The following is an 18,402-nucleotide window of genomic DNA, read 5'->3' on the forward strand; positions in this document are numbered from 1 at the left end:
TGTATCTGTATGTAGGCATTGATGTACTTTTATCTATTGTGTTTTGTGTGTGAGAAATACAGTCAATGAATTTTAAAGGATAATAGCTAAAAGGATAATCATAATTGTGTGATTTTATGTATTCTTCCATCAATGTTGTATATCTCATTTCTGTAGGTATTTTTGTGGTATACATGGTGTCCTAACACATAATGGGATGTGGTTTTGTTTTTAAGACTGCTCTGTGTCTGAGACTTTTGCTCTGACCTTTGTCTTATTTTAATCCTTTGCACTTGAATTAACTGGCTTTTATGCTGTTTTACTTTCAGTACCCTGTGGGGGAGTTTTAACTAAGCGCAAAGGGACTATTTTGTCTCCTGGCTATCCTGAGCCTTATGACAACAATTTGAATTGTGTTTGGAAGATCACAGTACCAGAGGGAGCTGGTATTCAAGTAAGAATATTCATTTCTCTTTCTTATTGTTTTCCTTTTATATTTGGAATTAAGATTTTCAGAAATGACAGAATGCATATTACGAATTAAAGTTGAGCAAATGTTTTAGATTGGCATGACTAAGTTTAATAGAACTACGTTTATATTTTTCTCACTTGAATTTTTTTGCCTGAAAAGAAAATAAAGCTCAACCCACTTTGCCAGGAGACAGACAAAAATAAAAGCAAAACCAAATAAACAAAAGGCTGCACACTGAATCATGAGCTAAGACAGCTCAAGTGGTATGCATTCCAGAGGTTCAGTTTGACCACTTCTGGCCTTGATTACATCCATCAGAGAAAAGAAGATGCTAAAGGAAAAACTAAATTCTTCACAGACATACCTCCAGTAATGTACTCCAAGGGAACCCATCTGCTAAAATTTCATATATCTGAATAATCCAATGACTTATTAACCCTAAAGAGACTAATCAATTCAAGAGTTCCGTGAACTCAAGATGCAATCACCTCCCAAGGACATTTCTGAACATTGCTGTGGAAGAGCAAAATTTCACTATAGGAAATTGGGAGGAAGATCTAAGAAAGAGCCAGACAGTGGGTATTAGTAATACAATAAATAAATAAAAATGAATTTCTTTTTATTTTTAGACTGTGAAACTCAAGTTTCTAGATGGTTCAACAGGTTAAACTACTGACATGGAAGAAGGAGATTACCAGCCACTGCAGGGAATTCTTATATACCCACTGTGACACTATCAAAGTTTCAGCACACACAGACACACACACATACACACACACACACACACACACACACACACACACACACTCAGGCATGTACATGCACATGCATGCACACACATAGAGAATAATAATATAAATACATGAACAACAGGATTTTTTTTAAAAAAAATTAATGACATGGAAACATCCACTAGAGCATGGGCAACCTACCAGCCATCACACCCCTAAGGAAAAATTGACTCCTGTTTCCTTAGCATCCATCTGTTTCTATAGCTTTCAGTCTGGGATGGAGCCCCGGGAGCCACCCCACCTACATTAGAGGCTTGAGTGTCTTGGTCTTGTACAGGTCTCATGCAGGTAACTGCAGCTGCTGCGAGTTTATAAATGTGACAATGTCTCCATCGTGTCCCCAAGATGTCATTTCACAGGACTCTTCCCCTTGCTCTGGCATTTGCGTTCTTTTTACCAGAGCTTTTTAAAAATGTCCCCCGAGCTCTGAGGGTGCGGTTGAAAGAGATGCCCCGTCTACATTTGAGTACCCTTATTCATTTAAAACCAATGTTTTGTAGCTCTTCAACCAGATGTAAGGTCTCTATAGGAATCTGTACCCACTGTAAAATCAGGATTCTTTGAGCACAGTGGAGAGCAGCAGAAATATATGGGCATAAAGATAGCTATTTAGAAGGCAGGTAGACAACATGAGCATTTAGTAAAACAGAGGGGCTTCCCACCAGGGCCCATGACCTCCCTCCCCACCCAGGAGCTTTTTGACCATTGTCGAAGCATCAGGCCCAAATTCCCTCACAGGGACAGGCCTCCAATCCTATCAAGAAATAGTAGATTACCCACTCACCACCATGCCAATATTGCAGCGGTGGGCACATCATTTCCTTCTGGTTGGTACTGTAGCACGCAGAATGCGGTGCCGAATAAGACAAATGGTGATTTTTCAACATCCAGGCCCCTGCATGGTACGTTCCAGTGCTATGAAAGCTGCCCAGCAGGAAGGAACTTTCCCAGTTAGTTTGAGATTGATTTCTCTATGTCCTGGGAGCCAAAGCCTGCGGTGCCGTCTGATAGAGGGTTGGACCATCTAGTTCTGTGATTAACCAAGCACCCTGGCAATGACCTGTGCTGTTAGGAGGGACCATGGCAGTGGCCTCCTTGATTAGTAATCGGAGGGTGGTGTCCCATAGCTGGAACCGAGATTGTGATTTCATAACTCATGTTTTCTGGGGACAGTATTGTTGTCACATGCAGAATGCCTCTGATGGCATATATCGTCATACAATGCGCAGATGATTAGCTTACAAAGGAGTAGGTTTTCATGAAGCTTTTTTATACATACTTAGTTTTAGTTAGCTTACCCTCTACCCTTTCACATTTACACTTTTAACCCACGGCAACTCTCTTCTTACTAATATCTTATCTGTGTATTCTACAATGCCCACACCCCCCTCAAGGCATCTTTACCTCCTTTCTCTCATGAGCCTTTTCTGGATTTCTCCCAAACACACATTGTGGAAAAAAAAAAAAAAAAAAGACTCAACAAAGACTTCAGGATTGTTCATGTCCCAGGTCGCACTCGGAAATGAGGACCACATAGAACTTTTATCAACTCATTTATTAACAAAGTTGTGAAGGATGTCCTTGATTATTTATATGCCATCAGCTTATTCATTTTGGTCCCCTAGTAAAACGATAATCTTGAAAACTCGTATTTTTGTTTTCTACCATCGTGTCCTGATTGGGGTAATTGGGAGTGTGGGGCTTTGGTACCTGATGCTCGGGTCAAGCTGCTCTCCCATGAGCACCTGCGTGATCCGGTCCTTTGCGTTGTTCAGGTGCGCATTGAGACAGCACAGTGTAAGCTGCAGATTCTCCTGCCGGTCTCGAAACACTCCTTCCCAGCTTAGTTGCCACAGCAAGATTTTCATGGACTTTAGTAACGTCCCCTCACCTGTTCTCATGTTCTTCAGGGTCCGAGGCCCATTTATTTTAGGTTACATCACCCTCTTTGCAGATTCTTTGCTTCCGCGGTCTCAGTAACTGTTGAGAGCTAAGGCAGACCTAAATAATATAACAGGTAACAAGAACAAAAACAATAACAACAAAATAAAACCCAAAGCTCCCTTTTATGGTATGCTGGACACACTTGATGGTGTTTGGACAAAGACAGGAATATCACGTGTCTAACCTCAGCTTTAGACTATCTAAACTAGCAACTGCATGTTTCCAGCCAAGCTTATTGTGAAGCTATCCAATAGTAAGTTTATGAATTTTTCATAAAATGATTCCTTCATCTTAATTTCTCTCAGCATGACTCGATCTCCTTTCTCTGTCATCCTCTGTATCTGGAAGTCCCCAACCCCATTCAGTTTTACGGCCAGAAGTCTTGATTTTTATTCTGTCTGATATTATGTATTATAAATGGGGCCCCAGGGCTGTCTTTCACAGGTCTCTATTTCTTTCCATTTGCAATTTTACCGAAAAAGATCAAGTGACTCTCATCCTTGTCTTAGACATATTCTTTTCTGTCTATTCCAGACAAAATGAATACCAGATGAACCAACCAGCAAACAAATACCTCCTGAAAAATCAAACCGCATACTATCACTTTCTTTCTCCCAGCAATGGAATTTCATCACCATTTCCAATCCTCAACAGCAGTTCGATCTGTCCTCAGTTCTGTTTTTGAAGTTTGTTATGTCCACAACTTTCCATCTCTGTAACAGCATGGCATCCTATTTCCTGTGGACACTGGGTTTATTATTTCCTGTCTTTGGCAGTACCCAGGATCTCTTATTATTTGCCTTCTCCTTACTCTCGTTTGTGTCCCAAATATATTGTTTTGATAAACCTTCTGTGAACTAGATAAAAGGGTTAAATGCCCTCTTTTGTGTTTTTATTCTAACAGCAATCAGAGTTTTCTATTATCTGCTAATTGTCTGTAAGCTCTCAAGGGCAGTGGCCAAGACTGTTCTGGCAGCTGCTGCAAGGCCAGGGCACTGCAAACTCAATAAATAATTTTAGAAAAGTCGATGGTCACCTCCTCAAGCGGTGGAGGTGAGACGATTTGGAGACTTAACAGTGCATAATGAACTAATAAGATATCTACAGTAAAACTGTTATAAATCACTGGTGTTAGGCAAACACCCTCAAAACTGTGCCTGCCAATGCCAAAACAAACTCTTTACTTAGGAAGTGCTTTATTTAATGGATCCACTCAGAAAACAGAAGTCGAATTCAGCAAACAGTTTAGCAGTCTCATAGTGTGTCATATATATTAGACTCTTACATACTCTAAAGGACTGTTTAGCTCCTTGGAATTAACTCCCCATACTGACTCTAGTTTAGGCTATATCTCTAAAGAACAACCCTTCGTGATAAATACCTATTTAATGCATCTCTTACGATTTACTCTTCTATAACAAATATACAGGCTTAAGCAACATTTAATTTGGGGGGATATGGAACTAAATAAACATGTATGCCTTAAGAACTATATGAATAGTTAGCCAATCAGATTTGGGTTGAAATAAGTTATCCCTTGGTAGAAAAAGGAAAAGGAAAACAGACAATAATTTCTCATTAAGAGTCCTTTGGGAAACCATCAACTTTAGATCAGTTTGTCTTAATAATATAATGTGATAAATGTGTGCGGAGCAATAGATTTGTTTGTTCCCCCCTTTATTTTATCAGACTCTACCAGGGACAACTCCCAAGAAGCTATATTTAACCAGGAAAGAAATATTAATGAAATTATGGGGAAATATTAATCACATAATTATTATCAACATGAGTTTCCTGAGTTCTTAGGATTCCAGAGTAAAGTGATATTTGCTTTGCTTTTTTACCTGATAAATACATGGTTTTAATAATTAGAAACATACTACATGTGTTAGTGTTTCTCTTACTGTGATGAGACACCATGACCAAAAGCAACTTGGAGAGCAAAGGGTTTATGTGGTTGATGCTTTCACACCACAATTCATCATCAAAGGAAGTCAGGGCAGGAACTCAAACATGGCAGGAACCTAGAGCCAATGGAGAGGAGCCAATGGAGAGGACACGGAGGGATGCTGCTTACTGGCTTGCTCCCCGTGGCTTGCTCAGCCTGCATCTTTATAGAACCCAGGACCACCAGCCCAGGGATGGCCCCACCCCAATGAGCTGGACCTTCCCTCATTGATCACTAATTAAGAAAATGCCTGACATGTTTGCCTATACCCTGATATTATGGAGGCATCTTCTTAATTGAGGCTCCCTACTTTCAGATGATTTTTAGCTTGATTTAAAGTGATGTAAAACTATCCAGCACACTCCATCAAAAAGCTATCCTGCTACAATGGACAGTTTATCCAACGCAAACTTCTCACAAGGCTGAGTCAGTGTCTCAATCTTTTATTGTCTCCAGTTTGACTTTGTGTCATTGTAGATTTGCAGGCATTTAATTGCATATCGAAAGAGATTCCAGAACATGGCCTGCTAATTTTTTCCTGGCCATTTCATCTTATACCTATTATAGTTCTATTTTACTGAGCTATATTTGCCTAGAATCCCAGTGACAAATTGTATCAGATTTCTACAAATGCCATAGCAGATCACCATAAACCAAATAGCTATTTAACCACTTAAATATTATTTTCTCAATGAACCACAAGTGAGGATCTAAATCTTGCTTCAGTATCCAAACATCAAACTACAAACAGATCCTCTCCTATTCCGGGTCTCTGGGGGAATTCTCCTTCTGCTGTCTCCAACACTGAATAGCAACATACATCCCTTGGCTTATGGCCATGACAATCTGATTCCTGCTTTTGGGGACACATTGCTTTCTCATCCACTTTAAATTTTGATTTCTATTTTTTTTTTTTTTTTTGGTTTTTCAAGACAGGTTTCTCTGGGCTTTGGAGGTTGTCCTGGAACTAACTCTTGTAGACCAGGCTGGTCTCAAACTCACAGAGATCCACCTGCCTCTGCCTCCCGAGTGCTGGGATTAAAGGCGTGCGCCACTACTGCCCAGCTCTCATCCACTTTAAAATTTGTTTCAATAGATTTTTCCCCATGTATCTCAAAGTTTTCCATTTAGTCATACATCCAAAAGACACGCACACCCCTCTGCCAACATATATGTAAGGTAATATTTATAAGCTCCAGGAATCAGGATCTGTTGTTTCTGGGATACACTGACAAAGCCAGAATAAACAAGTATTTATCCTCGTCTACTTTTAGGCTTTCTGGACAATGCTCATGTTGTTTCTTCTGCGTCTCTGTTCTGAGCAACTCAGGGGCAAACCAGAAACTGTTCTTGAATAATTTGTCACAGTCTCCTGTTTATACCCCGTGTCAGCACACGGCACTGCAGAGTCTCTCTGTACCTCTTCTGTATCTGTTGTACAGCACTCCACTTTTTCGGATCTCACTTCCTCCAGTTTTTCAATTCTGCACTTGAAGAGAGGGCTTGATTAACCCCCCCAACCCCACCTCGCAATCCTTTAGTAGAAAACTGAAGGCATAATTATACTTTACACTGCACAATTATTCTTCTGGTGTGGCGTTTTTAATGACTCCTACATTTCTCAGTTAAGATTCTGTGTTTTCCATTTATAGTACACGTTAAGCTTTCGATATACATCGTCTAGCTTAATTTTTAGGAAAATCTGTAAATTAGACAACTTATTCACAGTAACTTCTGTGAGCAATGGGACGCACACAGAGATGATCAGCATCTCTGGGCTTTGAAACTAGGTACAGGGTACCAGGCGGTTTCATACCCGGGGACCCTGACTTTTGTTCTCTGTGTTCGTCCTTAAGCGTCACTCCCTGTCAGGGCTCTGGGGAGCTTCTAGTGGGGTATTCTCATTTCCTCTGACATCAATACTCTCTCCACTGTGTCTAAATCGGATTACTGATAGTTCACTAGGTCCAGTTCGTGAGATGAGTCATCCACAGTATCACACACTCAATAACTTCCTTCCTTTGCAAACTTCTCATTACCTTGAGCTCATATCAAGAGTCAATTCCCTCATGTATCTTTGCAAGGTATTTTTTAGCTCAGTACAATATGTATTACATATTGTATATTATATACATACATGTGTATATTTATACTATATTGTATAATACGTGTGTGTGTGTGTGTGTGTGTGTGTTACTCACAGAGAAATCCTTTTCATAAAGAAAACTTCAGACAAGAGTCAGGAATAAATTATTAAGAAAGTGGTGGTTGGAGCTTTAATTCTTGCTCTTCTGGAACAGTGCATTAGTTCAGGTGCCAATCATGCAGGCAGGGTATCTCCTGCCATGTGGCACTCACCCCTGGTACAGCAGTGCCAGCATCCACTTGAATAGGAGAATGACAGGGGGGTGGGTATTTTGCAGAAAAGAACTGTTTAATGAAAGGAATTGTAAATGTAGCAAATGAGTGCTTATACTAAAAGCAGACTCCTGATAACAAAGATGAATGGGTTCTAATACATTTCTTCCTTTCCCCCTTCAAAGCTATGGAACAGTCTCTATAGAGCAGAACGGAATACACAGTTGTGAGTTCTGTGGGTTCCTGGAAACTCCACACTGTGCCAAGTGAGGTACAACAAAGTAGCACATGGCTCTTTCTTTAAATAAATTTAATAGACACAGAATTGTAGCCCAGTGTTTGCCTTCTCCACTTGAGGGGCTTTCAAGGTGACTTCACTCTTATGGCCACATTAATAAAAATAACCTTTAGAAGGTCCATACAAATCTCTTATAAAATATTGTCTGCAGCTGTCTGTATTGACAGTAATGTAAACATTACAGAAAAAAAGCAAATGGATTTGATATATGGAAGCAAATTCAGGGATAAGCCTACTGAAAATTTGTCACAGAGTCCCCTGCTTGTGAGCCACAAGTCTGTTTCTTTTCTAGCACCAAAGCAATAACCAAATTCAGAAGTCTTGTCTTTCAAAGCATGAGTGTTAGCTAGCTGTTTGGAACGTGAGTTTGAATTCCTAATACCTTAACCCAAAGCATCCAAAAAAGATGCTCTCTGAGATGGTGACAAGGGACTTCCATGTTTCTTCATCATGCTTCTTTCATGCAAATTATTTCATGTAGACAGATACTACCAGTGTCCAAGATCAGTTTTATTGAGCCATTTATCAGAGCCCACAATGCTGTTGTCTGACCTTGAGAGCTCTCTTCTAGTGGGGACCTCTGGACTCCTATCTGCTTAGAAATATTAATTCTCACCAGAAATTGTTATTTCATAGGTCCAAGTTGTTAGCTTTGCCACAGAACATAACTGGGATTCTCTGGACTTCTACGATGGGGGGGACAACAATGCACCGAGACTTGGAAGTTATTCAGGTAAAAGAAAAATCTTATATTTCATATAAGATGAAAATACGGTCAGCAATACAGAACAAGAATGAAAAGAGCTCCTATACATTCTTTCAGATTTAATTTTGAACCAAACACAATGAATTAAGTTACTAAAGTTTTAAAATACTGAAAGTTGTGATAGCATGCCCATTTAAATTTTCCAACATGCTAATTATATTTTTGCAATGTTTATTGATTTTTTGTGCCAATATTTATGATTCAATAATACTATGTGTACCCTAGTCTTAAAAACTAGGATGAAGAAACTAATAGTAATTAAAAACATGGCTATACTTTTGTTAATTATATTTTCATCCAGCAGAATATTATGCTGACATTAAAATAATTTTAGACTGAGTAACATGACAGATGCCATAAAGTACTGTTAAATGATCATAAATGACACATGAAATCACTTCTCTGAAATGAATACAATTTTATAGAACTAATATATCCATACAAAATTATACTAGGGGGAGACACAAATTGAAATAGCCCACCGTGTTATTTAAGACATCGGATGCTTTTAAAAATCTTCTGTGATATTTGCTAAGGTCCTAAAGATGGTATGTGTCACATTCTGAGTCTCTTACATCGCATAGTGTGAGAAGTAAGAGTTTTATTTCTGGATTTTTGCTAGGTAAGTTTTAAAATTTCTACAAGTATAAATACACGCATTGCTAAATGGTGACCTTACTTTAGATCATGTATCGAAATAAGGAAGAATGGCTTTAAACATTTAGAGCAGTCTTTCTATGGTAGATAAGCTGTTATTCCGAATCACTAATGAACAAAGGAAATAATTCCCTATGACAGAAGTCACGTGACTCTAGCATAAATAGCTTGGTAGATACAGATTCAGAGAGAAGCGAAATTTATAAATCGTTGTGCATGCTCGCATTTATGCTTTGAGTTCTGTATCATTGCTACCAGGTATACTGATGAGAACAGTGATTAAAGGGAAGGCCGCTGTTAATCTTCACACTAGCTGTGTGTGACATTGCCTAGCTTGTCAGACACCCCCTACTTTCAGCCCTCCATGGGTCTCAGTATTGATTGAAATTTAGAGATTAAATTGCCAGAGGTTGTCCAGCTACTGTTATGTTGAGAGCAGGGCCCAGCTGGAGAGACTCCAGCACCAGAGTTCTTAATTACTAAGATCTGAGAAGACCTAAAGCAGATCCGGTGACCTTTCTGATGCCTGTTTACCTCCTGCTTCTGAGATGACAGTGATGCCAGTAAAGAGCAGAGTCAGATCTGGAAAGATTAAACACCAAGGTGAAGTCTATAAGTGATTCTTCCCACTTCTCCCCAGCAGTCACCAGGACACCTTACACACACTTGTACAAAGCAAATATAAAGTCATCACAAACACTCCCAGGATATCCACAGCACTGACCACTCGTCCTCTTTGGATTTTATCTCAAAAACAGAATTGACAGTTATTTTCAATGCTCGTTATTTGAAACTGTGTTGGATTCTAAAGGTTTTATTTATTTATTTATTTATTTACTTATTTAAATAAATAAATAGACAGGAACTAATTTGTTCAGAACAAGGTTCACTTGTCCCTATAAACAAGGTTCATTTGCTACACGAGTTCAGAAATCCATTGTAATGTATCTGCTGAGGGACAGGCTAATACAATTTCATAACTATTTTTTTGGAAAAGAAAATATACTGTCAATGTGTAAGAAATATATATGAAAAAATATGAAGTATCAAGTATTCAACCTGGTACAGAATTTTGTATATATTCCATTAAAAAAAGGTGCATTCATGAAAGTCTGCTCCGAACCTATACAATGTCTGACATTAGGGTGGCTTAAAGAACACACATGACAAATTTTAAATAAACTTTATTTTTAGTACACACATATGATAGAGAAATCTCCATGAAATTCAAAATAACTTTTGATCACACTGTTTATTTCTGTGTGTTTCTAATTTTAGGGAATTATCTGGAATCATTTCACAGGTCATTCTTCCTGGAGACTGGAACAGTGAAATAAAGTGGGAACAAGGGGGAACTATTTCTGCCAAGTCTTCCCAAATGTTTTTGAACAGTACACACTTTAAATTACAATGAGTTGTCTCCTTACCAGTTGACTTATTCCTCTTATTGTTGCTATGATGTTTTCGCCATGACCCTTGACCCATCTTCTCAATTGCCATTTCAGGGACAACAATACCCCATCTTCTGAACAGTACATCCAATAATCTCTACCTAAATTTCCAGTCAGACATCAGTGTCTCGGCCGCAGGATTTCACCTTGAGTACACAGGTAAAGGTGACTTATTCTCTCTCTAGGAAAGTTAAAACAGGTTTCCTTATATTCAGATTTGTTCGACTTTTCTTAATCGTATCTTATTTTTATTCCTTAGATGCATATTTGTTTTCTAAAGAGAGAAAAGTTAGGGAGCTAAATGGAAGGGGAGGTTGGGGGGCCTGAGAGGAGCAGAGAGAGGATAAACCTTATGCAAATACATTGTCTGGAAAGCACCTATTTTGTATGAAAGAAAACCTGTAAAGCAAAACAACATAAAATAGCAACAAACAAAATATGCCATTGTTTTTTATACAAACTCCATCCACTCTGACAAAGCAAATATTCAGTCTGATCTAATGAATATTGTTTAAAAATTCAAACCATTCTGTTAATTCAGTTGAAAAATGCATGTATAAAATGAAGGATTTTTTTTTTTTTTTTGGCCAGAATTTGTATACAGTGCTTTTTAGTCTTTTAATGTTGGAAGAAATGACATTGTGTTTCCCCTTTTAATGGATTTGTAAGTGGGCAGTACCCATAAATGTACGGATTAAAGCTCAAAAATATATTCTTGTGAATATATTTTTCACAAGTAGTGTGATGGCACACGCCTTTAATCCTAGCATGTGGGAGGCAGAGACAGGAGGATCACAGTGGATTCCAGGTCAACTTGATTCACAGATTGAGTTCCAGGACATCCAGGACTGTTACACAGAGATTCTTGTCTTGAAAACAAAAATATTGTGAAACTGAAATTTTTTGCTGGCTGATTTGTAATTGCCATTTTGGGTTCTCACTTGTCCCAGCAATCACCATTGCACTGTTTCTTTAAAAGTGGCTATTGTAGATGTGCTGTGTGGGTGGCATGAGCCATATGCATCCTTTTGCTATTGGTTTAGTTAACTGGCTAAGTCCTCAGGGTCCTCTGTGTTGTGGCATGCCGAGGCTATTGACCATTGACTACTCTCGCTAAGAATCTAATATCATGTTGGTCAGAAATGACAAGAATACATTGGTGCCTTCTTCCTGATCTTAGAGGAACTAAGTACCTTCAGTTTTTCACTATTCCATATGATACCTCTGTGGGCCTTACATATACAGCTTTTATTTTATTGCAATGAATTCCTTGTGTATCTTCTTTATTGAGTTTTAACTACACCAAAATAATGCCATTTTTGCTTCCACCGATAAGATCATGATTTTTTCATTCAGTCGATAAAAATTTGTATCACATGTGTTCTGTGTATTTTATTAAAGCATCCTTTCATCCATTTAATACATTTAATTTGGTCCTTGTGTATAGCTCTTTTAAGAGTGTTAAGTGTATCCCTTAGTATTTTTGCTGGACATTTTTGCCTTTGTGTTCAACAATGAAACTTACTTTTCATTTCCTTTTCTTTTTACTTTTTTTTTTCATTAAAACTATCTTTTTTATTTTTCAAACCAATCCCAGCTCCACCTCCCTCCCCTTCTCTGCATCCCCTCCCCCACTCCTCAGGGAGAGTGAGGCTTCCCATGGAGAGTCAACAAAGTCTGTCCCATCACACTGAGGCAGGATCAAGGCCCTCCTGCCTGTATCTAAGCTGCCATCTCCTTTTCTTGAATTGTGCTTTTTGTGGCTTTTGTGGCAAGATGATATTGTTATCATTATGTGAATTTGGAAGTGTCCCTTCCTACATAATTTTGTGGAAGTATTTGACAAGGGTTGGATGAACACATTGAATAATTTGGAAAATTCACTTGTAAAGATTTGTTTCTGGATCTTTCTTTGATTGGAAGGTTTAGCATAATGTTTCAATGTCCTTGCTATGTATTGGCCTGTTAAGAGTTTCCAGACTTTATTTTATTTTTTGCAATTTAGTCTTCAAGGATTTTACATTTCTAGTATTGTTTATTTTTGTCTAGTCATTCAGCTTTTTTGGTGTAATTACTCACTGTGTTTTCTTATCTTCATTTCTACAAAATTTCTTTGCTATCAGTTACAATGCTCCTCCCTTTATAAGGAGAATTTGCAAATTGAAGCAATGGTCACTTTTTAATTTGTTGCTTTTCTTATTGCTGTGACAAAACATGTAGCAAAAGTCACTATTAGGAGTGAGAATCTTATTTTGACCCTTTCTCTTTTTTTATTTTTTGAGTCAGTCATCCTGGTGAGAGAGATACATGGGCTTCATGGTGGTGGAAACATAAGCTGTTGTTATGGCAACAGATAGGAAGGAGGGCGCTAGCCCAGGGTCAGAAGAGGTAGAAATTGCTAGGCATGTGCCACTGCTATATTTCCACCACCCCACAGGTCCCACAACCCCCTCAAACCATGCTGGCACCTGGAGATCTAGTGTCCAAAGACATTTGCCTACAGAAGACATTTTACCTTTGAACTTTAACAACACAGTAGATAATTTGAGGTGGAATTAGAATAAAAGTGGCTTTTCTTCATATCTCAATTTTTGGAACAGCTTTTAAAAACACAAAACACCAAGACAAACAAAATAAAAGTGGTTTAGGCCTGTTACTTGCATAAATATATGAAATTTAGTACTTATCCTTCGTCAAATGTATCATACATGCAATTAAGGTAATATATGAGGGGTTAATTCATGTTGCTCTAAAATGTTTCCTCCGCAGACAGGATTAGCCATACCATATAGCTGTGTCCACTCAAGACATCATTTTGTCCTATAATGTGTCAAACTCCGTAGATTTTTGAAGAACTCAAAATCAATGTGTTTGTTGAATACATGAATTACTAAATCTAGTACTTAAGTGCAGAAAGTATAAAAATCTATGAAATTGACATATATCAACAAGAGTATGACAACACCGATGCTGATGTTTCGGGTAGAATTTTGCCAGTTCTATGGCATATTTTACTATTTATATAGGCCTATTTCTTGACAGTACCTCTGTGTGTATTTACCACTTCAACAGCACTGACATACCATGGCTTATGTGACATGGTCTTATAGAATAAAGTTCCTAGCGGGAAAGTAGAGAGCCTGAAATGACAGGCATGCACTCGATAAAGACTAAATTCCATTTAGCTCTCTATTGCCTTAATGTAAATGACAGGGGATGTTGATTTTGGCATACAAGTTAAGTTTCCAAATCTCAATTAGACAGACTTGTTGCCTTTAGGATTCTAATAAGTATGCCAGTTGTCATTAAAAAGGAATATACGGTGGACCATATACCTTCTACCTCATGGTCAAGGAGAAAAGCAAAGTAGAAGAAGAGCCTGGGATCCCCAAGTCTTAAAGGTCATGTGCCTGAAACATAAGAAGTTCATCTGGTTCACACCTCTGAAATGTATCATTCCTCCCCAATGAAACCCTACCAGGGTCTAAGCCTTTCCCATGTTGACTTTTTGGAGGCCAATAAGGGCTCAAACTCTTAACATTCCTTAATCAGAACTACAGTTATCATCCTGCTGTTGTGAAACTCAGAAACAGCATATGTATTTTTATATAAAAATACTCAACAAATGTGGCAAGAAACCTTATATTTATTTTGAACACCTTTTCTAGGACAGACACAATGCTCAACACCGGATATGTGAAGATAAGTATGGTTCTGTCTCCCTTGAAGAAATATTAGTCTATTAGATGAGACAGAAAGGTTAAGAAACAGCTTGTTGCTACTCACTTGCTGGTAGATATATATGGGGAATGCACAAAGCAAGAAGCAAACAACTCTATGTCGAAAGTTCACGGACTATTTCAGAGGAGATGACACTTGCTCCGAGTGTTAAAACCCAAGCAGAAGTTCCAGTTAGACAAGAAAGGGAGGATATTTCAGTAGAAAAAGCTTCACGTTCAGATGGAGGTGTGGAATATGGCATCCTAGGAGAACCGCATCTATTTCAGTAGAGCTGGCACATAAGGTTTGAAGAAGCAGTAATAAATTAAGCTGCTTCTAAAGGAATACCTACCTGGTACTTCAATGCAGGGGATCTGATCCAAAGCCACTATTCATTTTCTGTAGTCATGCATAATACAGAGCATCAGATTATCATATTCATAAGTAGCTTGAAGAAATGTATTAAGAATTTTGTGCATGGTATTTGCACCTCCACAGTATCATTAAATGCAAAACAAATTATTTGTTTTCTGTACGGTAAATATTTTAAGATCATTTGTATTCAATGGTTACTGAGATGATCTTGTATTATATTTAGAATTGTGGAAAAATACTTTCCACAAGTAAGGGAAATTGAGCTAGAATACAACAGTGCAAGTTGTAGTCTCAGAGCTTTAAGGATTGACTAGTCTTGAGAGAAATGAATGAATAATGACTTTAAATGTCATAATTTTAGATCTTAAAAACCAGTATCTTTGACAGAAAAAGTCATATCATCATCAATGTAACTTAGGCATTTTTAATACTGCTCTCTGCTTTAGGAAGTGATATTTAGTGCTCTGTGAAGAAAAATGGGGTAAATCACTTTCCTAGTTATATGGAATCTTTATCATGTGGATTATGTCCATAAACTGAAATACCGATGAATAGCAATGCTTTCTACTTTACATTTATGGATCAGACTCCAGAATGAGAGAGAGAGAACTTATTGGTAAAGATTGAACATCTGTACAAATCATGCATAAATCTGTCATACACCATTGCTCTAAAGGACAAGACTATTGCCTCTTCTACTGCCCTACAAGCTGTTCAAAGGCAATAGATTTATTTAAATCCATATATTCTAAAATAAATGTTTTCAGTGCAATGCTTTGGGTTCAAGCTGATCTCCAATACAAATAATTAGAAATAAAACATTAGCAGAATGTTAATAACACTGTTTAATATTATTTCTGAAATTATGAACCAGTGTCCAATAAGGAAATGATAAGCAAATATTTCAAGCAATGTCTTATTGATCATTCCCACAGCGACATGAAAGCGTTATTTTAATGCTCTCTCTCAACTGGAGCAAAACTCTATAATCATCCTGGGTAAACAAATTTGTAAATACCAGCTAATGTTAATATTGAAATAAAAAGCCCTTAAATATGATAAATAATAATTTTATCAAATCATAACCTCTTTGGGAGACAGTGACCTTTTTGGTTAAACCAAATAAACAGTAGGTGTGGTGGTTTTGTCTCACAGAAACAGTCTAGGCACATGTGTTGTTTTTACATTAGAGTCAGTGATTAAATTCAAATAGAAATGATAGGATTCAGTGCAATGAAATAAAAGGATGTGGTAATAGATTAGGAAACAAAAGTTACACTTTGGGCAGAAGTGGAAGTAAGTAGGGTGGCGGGCAGGGAAGTAATGACAATAAAGGAGAAAATGACACTAAATTGTAGGCACTTTATCAGTGCTACCAGAAGCCTAAACTTCCTTTAATTAATCGCAAGGACATTGGAATAGTCTTCATGTTTCCCTTCCATTTTCTCATCAGCAATGTCAGCAGCATAGTATTAGTGAACTGAACATCCTTCAGTTCTAACAGAAGGGTGGTAAGACAGGGCAAGACAATTTAAAGATTAAATATAGCTTTACAGAAGGAAAATCACTAAGTTCTTCATGGTTTTTAAGGTAAAACATAGATGAAAAGAAGTCATGACAATAGTTTTGGCTCCCAGTTACAAAGACTGAGTAGGGGTAAAATGGGATTGGGTACCAATGACACCTGTTGTGTCGAGAAGAAACCAGGAAGAGTGACTGCCCTTCCGTTGGGGCTCAGGGATATGATTTCATACAGTGCTTCTATGCAAGCATAGCCATGTCTTTTGTTTTCAGAGAGTTCATTTTGTTTATGGAAGAATACATGCATTTCTATGAGGATTCAAAAGTAAGGTTTATATTAATAGACAACTGTCTAGTTTGTGGTAATATAAGAAGCTGTCCCTTGTTGAAGCAGATTATTAACAAGAGTTGTAAGTTTCTCACTTCCATACGTACTGAATTAGACTGTCATTACAAAGTCACCCCAAGCTTCTATTAGGGTGGTATGGTTTTTTTCAGTCCTGGCTCTGCAAGTAGAGATTCCCCCTTTCCACCCCAGCCTTTTCTTTTTTCCCTTTTACTTTTCATTTCTTCTTTCTTTCTTTCTTTCTTTCTTTCTTTCTTTCTTTCTTTCTTTTTTTGGTTTTCCAAGACAGGGTTTCTCTGTATAGCTTTGGAGCCTGTCCTGGAACTCATTTTGTAGACCAGGCTGGCCTCAAACTCACATAGGTCCACCTGCCTCTGCTTCCCAAGTGCTGAGATTAAGGGCATGTGGCACTATCACCCAGTGTTTTCCTCCTTTTTCTTCTGTTGTAATTCTTTCTTTCCCATGATGGCCCAAAGACCAATATGCTTTCTCCTGTACTCTGGGCCTTTTTACTCTTTCTCTGAAGCCCTCCACCTTGCCATGTGGCTGCTTATAGAAGTCATGGTTGTCCCTCTGTCCCTCCTTTGGGCAGTTGTGCTGAGTAAAGCTTCCCTGCCTGGGGTTTGTTAGAAATAGCAGGAGGCGATGAAGGAAAAAGATGCCTGTTAGGGACTAAGAAATAAGAGAACACCGATTTTAAAAAAATCTGAAAGTAGACACATAGCCATTGCACATATTTATAGGAACATTGAGATATATCAATTTATGTGTATACTATGGAGTCATCCAATTATGGCCATTGGCACATATCACATTAAACATTTATATTGTATTTGTTAGGATATTAAGAAACTTTTGAACTCCATGTTTGGAAATACACGGTTCAGTGTTACTCATCACTGGTGCCTGACTGACCACGCTGTGGAGTATTAGAAGTTATTCCCGTACATCTGAGCTTCTGTAGTCATTAGCCATCATCTTTCCACCCTCACCTCACACCTTTACGACCTCTTCTGTATTTACATTTTCTACTTCTAGTAGATCAATTCTTTTGTTCTCACATGTGAATGAGGGCACCATGTATTTGCTGTACTGTGTCTGCTTATTGCACTTAACATAATGTCCCTTCTTCTGCTGGTATTCCCACAAATAGCAGGACTTAAGTAAACTTTAAGGGATAAATAAGGTTCTACTGTGAATGTGTCATGTTTATTTTTTTGTCACTTAGGTTGGCTGGGTATCTTGGCTGTTCTGAGTAGTGTCATGATGGGGAATGAGACATCTACCCATCCTATAATTTTCCTTTCTTTGGGTGGTAGTAGCAGCAGACCTGCTTGATCAGAAGGTGGCTGTTGTTTCAGTGTTCTGAGGAATTTCTGTAATGTTCTTTATAATGATTTTAATAATTTACATTTCTACTCAAGAATTACTTATTCAGGAAAGCTAAATTTGGATACCTATACATAGCAAATGTGGCTAGGCAGTTGGACATTTAAGAAAAATAATTGAGTAATGTTTACTATATGAGATACTATATTAATTTTTTTTGTATGCAGAGACCTTACCTTACTTTACTGCATGTCTTCGGTAATTCACTTTTGGAATCACTGAAATAAATGTTCTGCCCTCAGGGTAACATAAGGGAGGAAACACAATGGGGAAATTAGAATCTCATAATATCACTATGAATACTAGCAACAGATGCAGAACACTTTGAGGTTTTCTATAAAAAACTTTTTTTTGTCATCCAAGAAAGCAGACTTTTACTACATCCCT

General features: G+C 37.9%; 1 protein-coding gene across 3 annotated transcripts in view; it reads left to right on the forward strand.

The window, feature by feature from the left end:
• LOC100774887 (CUB and sushi domain-containing protein 3) overlaps positions 1-18,402 on the forward strand; it is a 1,055,385-nt gene that overhangs the window by 915,681 nt on the left and 121,302 nt on the right. For all 3 annotated transcript variants that reach the window (XM_027431430.2, XM_027431431.2, XM_027431432.2), the window contains 3 exons: positions 309-433; positions 8,427-8,523; positions 10,719-10,823. In XM_027431430.2, the coding sequence (XP_027287231.1) occupies positions 309-433; positions 8,427-8,523; positions 10,719-10,823 (327 nt within the window). The remainder of the gene's footprint in view (positions 1-308; positions 434-8,426; positions 8,524-10,718; positions 10,824-18,402) is intronic.

Source organism: Cricetulus griseus, chromosome 10 (genome assembly GCF_003668045.3).
Source record: "Cricetulus griseus strain 17A/GY chromosome 10, alternate assembly CriGri-PICRH-1.0, whole genome shotgun sequence".
NCBI classification, from domain to species: domain Eukaryota; kingdom Metazoa; phylum Chordata; class Mammalia; order Rodentia; family Cricetidae; genus Cricetulus; species Cricetulus griseus.